Source organism: Alexandromys fortis, unplaced genomic scaffold, assembly GCF_014885135.2.
Source record: "Alexandromys fortis isolate MF-2015 unplaced genomic scaffold, M_Fortis_MF-2015_v1.1 scaffold_233, whole genome shotgun sequence".
Lineage (NCBI taxonomy): Eukaryota > Metazoa > Chordata > Mammalia > Rodentia > Cricetidae > Alexandromys > Alexandromys fortis.
Genome location: NW_026068146.1, coordinates 579527 through 589483, shown reverse-complemented (window position 1 = coordinate 589483; position 9957 = coordinate 579527). Strand labels below are relative to the sequence as shown.

Here is a 9957-nt window from a genome sequence, read left to right as displayed (position 1 = left end):
GTTCCTAGAATCCACCCACACCAAGCTACTTGTAACACCCTCTTCTGGTCTCCACCATCTCTAATTTACTCACGACTCAGTTTTCACATAACTTTCTGGCGCACAGCTGCTGTCTAGTTGATTTCAGCCTCGGTGCTTAAATATCACACACAGCCAATTGTTCCCATTACAGGTCTTCGTTTACTACTTCTTCCCAAATCCAGTTTTCACTATCCAATAGCCTTCATCTGGATAAACAACAGGCACCCCAGACCCATAGCCAAAATTTTCAGTGTTTATTCCATTATCTCTCTATTTCAGTTTCCTTCCAGAAAAGGAGAGGCCCCCTGTAGCATTCATCCAGGATAGTAATGAGTGGAGATAGAAAATAATATTGGAGGCAATTTTATTTATTAGACTGAACTCCTAACCAACAGTTCCAACCAAAACAGGTAGCGGACTAAGGCACGGTCCCTCCTTCCTCCTATTACATCACACTGGTTTACAGGATTCTGTGGGGTCAAGCACACTAGCTGCAGTATCAGAACCGTAAACTTGATGTTTCTTCTGAATGAAGCACCCCTGACCAGACAGCCACATGCCTCAGCCACCTGCCTCATTTAGTCTCTGCTCTTTCAGAGGTTGTCCCTGATCACTGGTCACAGTTGCACCATCTCCATTTTTTCCCCCAGAGGTCCTTCCTGATCACTGGTCACAACTGCACCATCTCCATTTTTTCCCCCAGAGGTCCTCCTTGATCACTGGTCATAGCTGCACCAACTCCACTTCTTTCCGAGGCCCTCCCTGGTCATAGCTGCACCATCATCTCCATTTCTTGCTTGGCTTCACAGCATTTACCAGCACTTGACATTAAATATGAAGTGGCTTATTTGTTGCTCATCGTCCTCTTTAGCATGTAGAAAACAAAGGTCTTTGTTTCATTTCTGACCCCCTGACTCCTGACCCCAATCCTCATTGCTTGGTACAGTACTCAACACACAGCCCAGACAAACATTTGGTAAATGAATGGGACTCCATTTCCTGGCTCTTTGACTCAAACTCAGCAATATCCAAAAATATCTGAGACTCAATTCTGCAAGTGGTGCTTAGGTTATAGCTTTAAAAATCTGTAAAACAGATCTGAAATTGTATTTTTGGTGTAAATACTAATTGGGAGAAGAAGCAAGCACACCCAGAGTTCTAGAAATGATCTTTTCTGGGTAATAGTTACACAAGTGCACAGCTGGGGCTACCGTTTAAAATCTGCGTATTTTATTTTTTTATTAATTTTTGACAAGTTCACACACGCATACAATGTATTTTGGTCATATTCATGCCCACTCCTCTCCCTAACTCCTCCCACATTGATCCCTTCCCACCTTGTCTCCTTTTTAGTTTTTTAAAAATAGCCCATAGATTCCCACTCGTGTGCTACCCACTGGGTATGGTTGATCCACCAGAGCCCACATAAACTGACTCCTCCTCCCTTAGAAGGTATCATCCATCAGTAGCTCCTCAGTCGGGTGGGGGCTTGCGAGCCTGTCCAGGAATGTTCGCTAGTTTGAGTTTGTGCAGATAACTACAGCTGTTGGGAGTTCATGAGTGTCGTGGTCCCGTGATGGCCAGAAGATACTGTTTCAGTCCGGTCCCCTCCTATCTCTGGCCCTTACACTCTTTTGAGCCCCTCTTCTAGATTTGTGTATTTTAAATTGAACCGCAGTAAGTTCGTTTGTTTTACATTTCTGACTTGTATGTCAGCGCACCTCTCTAGTGTAGCAAGCAAACACACACACACACACACACACACACACACACACACACACACACACACACAGATAAATTAATAAATGGAGGTGTGCACAAACTTCAGCGAGGCTGGCATACCCCATAACAGGAAGAAGGTAGGAAGCATCCTGCCTTCACGACACGGGTAACTCCCAAACACCACAGGCCTCCTCCCTTGTCCTGGGATGGCTTTCTCACTGTGGTGCGGATCACTGGCTCCCCGCAGGCATACTCCATGGAACAGAGGCCAGACGGTGAGGACCAGTTTGCTGAGGTGAGGTGCAAACACGTCATAACTCAGTTCTGCGGCCCGACCAAAAGCCAGGAACACACAACGGTTCTCATAGTTTAGCCCGAGGAGGTGAACACGCGGTCCAAGAGCGTACAGAGAACTGCAATCAACAGGACGTCACAACGCCTGGGAAAATTCCGGCCAGACGCGACCGGAACGCGCAGGCGCAACAGTGAGCCACCCGCGCACGCGCAAGGCGGCCCAGGGAAGTGTCGAGCACGCGCCAGAGAGCGGGCGGGAGGACGCTATGGAACAGAGGTTAGCAGAGTTCCGGGAGGCCCGCAAACGGGCTGGGCTGGTGAGCCAGCCCTCCACGGCCAGCCAGGGCGAGCAGACCTCAGCAGCGAAGGCGGAGCCAGCGGCGGCGACCCCAAAGACAGCCACTGGCTGGCTGCGGCGCTTCCTGAAGCGGAAAGCAAGCCCTGCCATTATGCGGGCCCGGCCCAACCAGGCTCAGGTGAGGAGGGAGACCAGCACCTTGAAGCTCCGCCTCCGCGCCGGGCCACGCCCACGGCTTCTGACGCTGTGTGCTCTCTCCTTGCCTGCACAGTGGCTGAACGCCGTATTTCCCCAATGTGTGTCAGCACGTCTCAGACACGGTCCCGTGCAGCAACTAATTGCAAAGAGAAAGCGAAGGTCTGGGGACCTCGAAGAAAGAAGCATCTCTGCACTTGAGTTGTTCACAGCCAGTTAATAGAGGTGCCACGTGGCTTTGAGAAACAGCTGCAGTCCACTGCTAGTGGAGGATAAAAGGTCTAATTGGTTGTTGATCAAAAGTGGCAGTGATTAAGGCCTCACTTTATTCACACCTTGGGTAGAGGTAGCCAGTGTCTCAGGTAGCTTGTGTTTTAGAAAGGGGATTTGGAGGTGGGAAGGTTTGAGACTGTGGCCATACCACTCTGAATGCAACTGATTTCTGAAGCTAAGCAGGGTCAGGCCTGGGGGAAAGGGTCTGACTACAAAACATTCCGAAGTGTGGTCACTGTAACTGCCTGTGGTGGTGTACATGAACTTGCTTGTCACTGTTGGACTAGAGAAGGGTATTCCAGTTTAATCGTGAGTGATCATGGTGGAAAAATCCAATTGAATCTGTGTCTTCACGTAGTTCTCATCCTGGCAGGAGACTTGTCTGGGTGGAAATATGAATCACTCCAAGGAGAAAACGTGTGTTCTAAGTTTGTTTCTGTTACTGTGATAAACACCATAACCAAAAGCCACTAGTAGCGGAAAGGATAGACTTGCCTGCAGGCAGATCTCATTTCTCAATTGGGAGTCCTTCTTCTCAGAAGACTCTAGTTTGGGTCAGCTTGACGAGAAATGAACCAGCACACTATGCTTTTTCAGCAATCACAAGGCCTTAGTTTCTTGTCCAAATATGTGCAGGGCGGTGGTGGCGCACACCTTTAATCCCAGCACTCAGGAGGCAGAGGCAGGTGGATCTCTGTGAGTTCAAGGCCAGCCTGGTCTACAAGAGCTAGTTCCAGGACAGGCTCCAAAGCTACAGAGAAAAACCAAAAAAAAAAAAAAAAAAAAAAAAAAAAACCCAACCAAAAAAACAAAAAAAAAAAAAAAAAAAAACCCAACCAAACAAACAAACAAACAAAAAAAAACCAAATACATACCAGGGTCTGGGTCTGCCAGCTGTAGGAACTCAGCAGAGGAAATGGAAGGATAGATTCAGTTTGGTCTCTCAACAGTGAGAAAAGACTTTTATTGGTCTAAGAAGTTGACAGACACACCCAAACCCTGTAGTTCAGTGTCTGAGAGTACAGGGAATACGCCATGGAGGGCTGGGGAGGGGGAGAGTGTGACTGCCAGTCATAAACTGCATTTCTGGATAAACTGCTTTTTGAGTCTTTGGAGTCAGTTTGTTTGTATAACCTCTGGCCCCAGTGTGTTATGGGGGTGGGCTGCTTTCCTGAATTTCATGAGTGGCAGGTGTTTTGAAGTCTTTGGTGTGTTTTATGGCCCTGGTTTGGGAGCAGGGAAGGGGGGATTTTCTTGAATAGTGAAGACCTGTAATCCTAGCTACTTAGGAGGCAGGGGATTGCAAGTTCAAGACTCGACTGTGACCCTGTCTCAGATTTTTTTTTAAAAAATAAGTTTAATTGCTGGAGTTGTAGCTCTGTGGTACAGTGTTTCTTTTGCATGCATGATATACTAGATTTGACCTCCAGCGCTGCTGAGAAAGATAATGAATACATTAATAAATAAATACAGGAATAGAATCAGTAGTACAGCACGTGACTAACATGTTCAGGGCCCTAGGGTCCATTTTCAGGACCACCCCCCAAAATAAAATGGTAGAGTAGTGGGTGCATGCCTGCATTCATAGCACTCAGGAGCCTAAGGCAGGAGGATTGTGAACTTGAAGCTGGTCTGGGCTATATAAGTGAGACACCATGTCAGAAACAAAGCTGAACTCCACCCCCAGTTCATATTGTACCAGAAACAACTCATCTTGCTCGCATTAAAATTATTTCCTATCTGGGTGCTGGTGATACACACTTTAATCCCCGCACCCAGAAGGCAGAAGCAGGCAGATTTCTGTGAGTTTGAGGCCAGCCTAGTCTACAAGAGCTAGTTCCAGGACAGGCTCCAAAGCCAAAGAGAAACCCTGTCTTGAAAAACAAACGAACAAACAAAAGAAGACGATGTCTAACCCACACAAAGCATTCTTGACTCATTTCTGAAGGAAAATGAAATCACCGAGTTGAGCCTAGAGAAGCTCAACTCCAGAGAAAGCTTCTTTTATTAAAGATGTGGAAATTGATAGGAGGGCTTGCTGGGGTGGGACTGGGACCGGCAGGGGCACTAATCGCTCTCCTTTTCTTAGGGACTTGACTTGAGGTTCGTTTCACTGACTATATATAACCTTTCTGTGTTTGCCATGGTATAAACTTTCTTATTACAATTTTCTAAATTGCAATATCCATGCCCTTTATCTCCCTCTGCCCAAGTTTTCCTGGAGGAAAGTAGTCCCCCTAAACAATGATGTTGTGTCACTTTGTGGTTAAAAGCTTGTAACTGTTCAATCCCCTGGGAACTTACCATCTATGGTCCTATCTAGAAAAGCTCCTAGTATAGAAATTCAGCCCTGGAGGTTCATTCTCCATCCTGGTCTGCAACTCCTGACCTCCCAGTTTGGTTCAAAGGCCTCTATTGCTCTAATGTTCTTTCTGGAGCTAAGGAGACAGCTCATGCAAGTGTGAGGACTTGAGTGCAATCCGCTGCACCTACATAAAAGCTGCACTTGGTGAATTGTAATCTTAGCACTGAGGAGGCAGAGACAGGAGAGTCCCTGGAGTCTTCTGGCCGACCAGTCTATCCTAACTGATGACATCCAGGTTCAGTGAGAGATCCTGTGCCAAAAATAAATGTGGACAGCAATAGAAGTGACATTGATGTCAACCCCTAGTGTGCTTCCCCAACCCAAATCTCACTTACTATACCTTTGTTTGTCTCTGCCTTTGTCCTCCTCTGGAAAGGGCCCTCAGCTAGGAAGCAGCTTGCTGCTGGAGTCATGGAAATGTGTTCTCTGAGCCATGCCTATTAGTAATGTATGCGCACAAACACTTTGCACATTGCTGTTGTGGAAAAGGCAGACGGGATGAGCCCTAGACACAGTTCTCAGTCAGTCAGAGCAATTTTCAGGTGTTCTCCTGTGTCTGTCCCCTTTGGCATTTTGTTTGCCATTAAACTCTCCCTGTTCCCCCTCTAGAGCACCTAATTAAATAAAAAGGACAAGAAATTTTTAGGCCCTTGTTTTTCAAGATGCAAGTCATGACCCATTCATGGATGATAAAATCAACATAGGATCTTGTTCCCTTTAAAGTTGCTGAGTAATTTGGCATGCAAGAAAGCTTTTCCAGGCAGATACTGATTTTGGTTTCCATACACCTGTGTACTGAGCTATAGTATAAAACCTATTTTTTTGCTATGTATCCAAAAGAAACTTGCAAAAACTTAGAAACTAGCAGACAACGATCCTAAAGTGACCTCCATACCAGGGGCTCCCCTAGCACCTGGCCTGGGTCTTCCCACAAGAATTTTGGATTTAGACATGCAGGCCATAGGATTTATTGCAGATGTGTGGGTAGAGGTAGTTTAGAGAACTTATTGAACATTTGTGCACAGGCTGGCTTGGGGAGTGAAAAGAGAGGAGGCAAGGAATCTAGTTAGAAGATGCTTCCCAGGCTTTGGGATGAGCGATGAAGACATGGATAGGATAGTGTGATGTAGGGTGGTAATGACTTTAGTGGACGTCATGGCTTTTTTTTTTTTTTTATGTGAAAGGGGTTTTTGTTTCTTGGTTTGGGTGTGGTCTCCATCTTAGAACGGAGTTACTCTGGACATTTGAACCCAGCTCATCAAATCTGCACAAGTGTGCTGACTGCGACTGGGGGACAAGTACTGCAGCATTATCAATTGTTGGTCAGGTTCTGTTGGGGGCACAAAGTAGGTTTTGTTAGCAGCCAGCTATTCTGAAAAAATGGCTCCCATGAATGGATCCCATCTCAATACTGGCACGTCTTTGTCAGGGTCACATCTTACTGAGTGCCCATCAGTGTTGATTTGTTTGGACCAGGGCGTCTAAGCTCTCTGGCAATGATTGCTGTAGAGAGGAAATCAGGGAGCTAGCAACTGTCCTAGAGCAGTTAAGTTTCACCTTTTCCAATTAATTGCATCCTCTTGGCTCCGTTACCCTCCCATTCTTACTTCCTCACTTCTGTGTCCTAGGAAGAAGCTCAGCAGCCTCCACAGAGTGCAGCGGTCCCTCTGCCTTCATCTCGACACCAGTCTCTCCTGACTAACATCACCTTCTTGAAGGTTCTTCTCTGGTTGGTCCTGCTGGGTCTGTTTGTAGAACTGGAATTTGGCCTGGCTTATTTTGTCCTGTCTATGTTTTACTGGATGTACGTAGGGACTCGGGGTCCCGAGGAGAAGAAAGAGGGGGAGAAGAGCGCTTACTCTGTGTTCAACCCTGGGTGTGAAGCCATCCAGGGCACCCTGACTGCAGAGCAGCTGGAGCGGGAGTTACAGCTCAGACCCCCGCAGGGGAGGTAGGACCTGCCTCAGCTGGTCTTTGTAGCCTTGAGCATGGACTCTGGAGAACATTCTCCACTTTTCCCCTCATCTGCTACAGTTTCATATTTGGACTCCTCTTTGATTTAGGTGAAATTTTCTAAAAGATATTCACTGTGGGACTGGTGCATTTATAAAGGCCATATAAGAAGTAAGTTGGTTTGTCTCATTACTGGAGAGTGGTCATTGTGGCATGTTACAGATGCATTGCGTGATCCTCTGGTTTACCCAGTGATTTGATGGATGAGCAGGCACATTGGGGCTCTGTATTACACCCACGTACCCTTTTTAAGTATTTTAATATTTGCTTATAGCCATATTCCAGGTCATCCAGGTGGACTGGTCTCAGTTTTTTTTTTTTTTTTTTTTTTGTTTTTAAATGTGTGATTGTTTTGCTTGAATGTGCCTGGTACCCTTAGAGGTCAAAAGAGGACATCAGATCCTCTGAAGCTTGAATTGTGGATGGCTGTGAGCCACTATGTGAGTACTAGGAACTGACCTAAGTCCTCTGCAAGAAGAAGAAATGCTTTTAACCACAGAGCTATCTCTCTAGCCCTTCAAAAAAATTTACAGAATTATTTTCCCAAAAGGTTTAAGTTTCAAGTTTTAGAAAGTTTTGTGTCTTGCTTCTCTTTTTGGTCATCAATACCACTGAACTTTAAAATGTCTTTAGGGTACTTTCCATAGCAGGTCCCCGTGCTGCCCACCACAGCTTTCACCATGTTGCTGCCTTGTCTGTACTTGGGGAAGAAGGGACAGCCTCAGCAAGACAAAGCCAATATTAGAGACAAAAAAATTATTTGTATAAATGTTTGTCCACGTGTGTGTATTTGTACCACGTGTGTGCCTGGTACCTGTGGAGGCCAAGAAGATGGTGTCCAATCCCCTGGAATTGGAGTTATGCATGATTTTGAGCTGCCTTGTGGGTCCTAGGAACTGGGTCGTCTGCAAGAGCAGCTAGTGATCTTACCTTCTGAGCCATTTTCCAGCCCCGATATTGGAGATTTGATAAGAGGTTATTAATGCTAAGTTCATCAGGTGAAGTTCTCGATTGTGTGTGCAAAGGGGAAGGGCCAGGAAATAGGACTCTGTACTGACTTACTAATTGGGTCATGTCTCATTTTCTTTTATATTTTTGAAAGGGTCTCCTGTGGAACTCACACTTTTGTGGTTTTGGTTTATAAATGAGCACTCTGCCTCTCATGCTAATGTAGACTCAGCAGGTCTCTGTCTGTGGGCTCTGGTTGGCAGCTGTGTAGACGGCAGCAGTTAGGCCTGGTTTGGGTGTGACTTCCTCTTCCAGCACAATGGTGGAGTTTAGGCTCATTGAACTCTGGCCACACACACCTTTTCTGTGAGTCACACTGGTGAATAAAGACTCCAGTTTTGTTCACACTTAAGGTTTTAAGAAATTAACTGGTTCCTTCAGTAATTTTTCACTTTCAGAGTTAAGCTCTAACTTTATAAGTTATTATGAAGGTAACTTCATTTGTGTGTTCTGGTGCCCATAGAAGCCAAAGGAGGATATTGGGCCCCCCAGTTTTAGAATTACACAGGCTGTTGTGAGCCACCCAGTGAGGATGCTGAGGAGAGAACTTGGATCCTCTGGAAGAGCAGCAAGCTCTCCTAACTACTGAGCCATCTCTCTAGCTCCTGAAGGTAACTTTAATACCTGTGAAATATTAAATAATAGAGGTCTTTTGTTAATTCTTTTGTTCTTCCTTATATGTTCTACTTATGAAGCAAATTTAGTTTTATCTAAACTTACCTCTTGTTTATTGAGTCCCAGCATCCTCCTAGCCATGGCCCTATTGTACGTTCTTGCTTACCTCTCCTTAAAAGTTGTCTGTACTACTGGCTTTGCCTTCTAGGAAACGTGAGGTGCAAGCCGGTTACATATCTGCAGGGAGGAGAAGCAAGGATAGTTCAGTTTGCTGTTTTTGTCAGACCATCAAGCTTTATTTTGATGCAGTCTCAATTTTCTGGATTTAGACCCGTTGACCTCAGAATGGCCACTCGAGTCTTTACCAGTAGCCCCGAATGAGATTGCCATTAAAGGTAGCTCTGTCATCAGACAAAGAGACACAGGAAGGCACCTCAGTAGTTACATGTGGGGGTGCTGTTTCTGTGACCTTTGGGGACTTACAGGCACTTTTTTTCTCACAGTATCTGGCCTGGTCTGCTCATAGGCAGGGCCACATTTATCCCCTAGTAAAGAGGGTTGATTTCTAGTCCCCCAAAGAAGAGTCCAGTTTCAAGGTTCAGGAGCTTCTTTAGGAATTTGTCTCCTGGGGGAAGCTTAGCTCCTCTGGCTGCCATCAAGGTTCATTCCTTCTTACTTTAATCTTAGGGCACCTGCGAGCCCCTGGACTCTGACCTGCAGACTGGTGGGCCATCAGATTCTCTCTTCTCCCTCTCTCAGGCTATCATGGGAATGGTACTCCAGGAACAGCATTCGTCACAGTGCTGCCCTTTCTGAGGGTTCAGGCTGGGGAGCTTCTACCAAGGGTAAGTTTATGCTGCCAGGACTATGTATCGAACATGGCAGTCTGTCCCTGTTGCCTTTGGTTGGTTTGCACGGTCAGATTAGGCACCTGGGTCTGCTACAGAAAGGAAGTTATGAGAACCAGCTATCCTCATCTGGGCAGAAGCAAACAGAATGGGAACATTGTGTTAGGTTCCTGACACTTCAGCAAATATTTGGAGGTTCGCTGGTTTTGGCACACAGAGAACCCCCTGGAAACCGTGGGTGGAAAAGAACCGAAGAATGGATACGGGATGGGGGACTGGGGGTGGGAGTGGGGGGTGGGGGGTGG

The 9957-nt window shown here is 46.2% G+C and overlaps 1 protein-coding gene across 8 annotated transcripts in view; it reads left to right on the top strand.

The window, feature by feature from the left end:
• Positions 1–2174: 2174 nt before the first annotated feature.
• The window catches only part of Saysd1 (SAYSVFN motif domain containing 1), a 34767-nt gene continuing 26984 nt past the window's right edge, over positions 2175–9957 (top strand). For 4 of the 8 annotated variants that reach the window (XM_050126976.1, XM_050126974.1, XM_050126972.1 and 1 more), the window contains exons 1-3: positions 2175–2513; positions 6797–6897; positions 9564–9649. In XM_050126976.1, the coding sequence (XP_049982933.1) occupies positions 2304–2513; positions 6797–6897; positions 9564–9649 (397 nt within the window). In that variant the 5' untranslated portion in view covers positions 2175–2303. Of the gene's footprint in view, positions 2514–6796; positions 7297–8652; positions 8801–9491; positions 9650–9957 lie in introns of those variants that run through there. The other 4 variants (XR_007589386.1, XR_007589388.1, XR_007589387.1 and 1 more) reach the window with 4 other exon arrangements.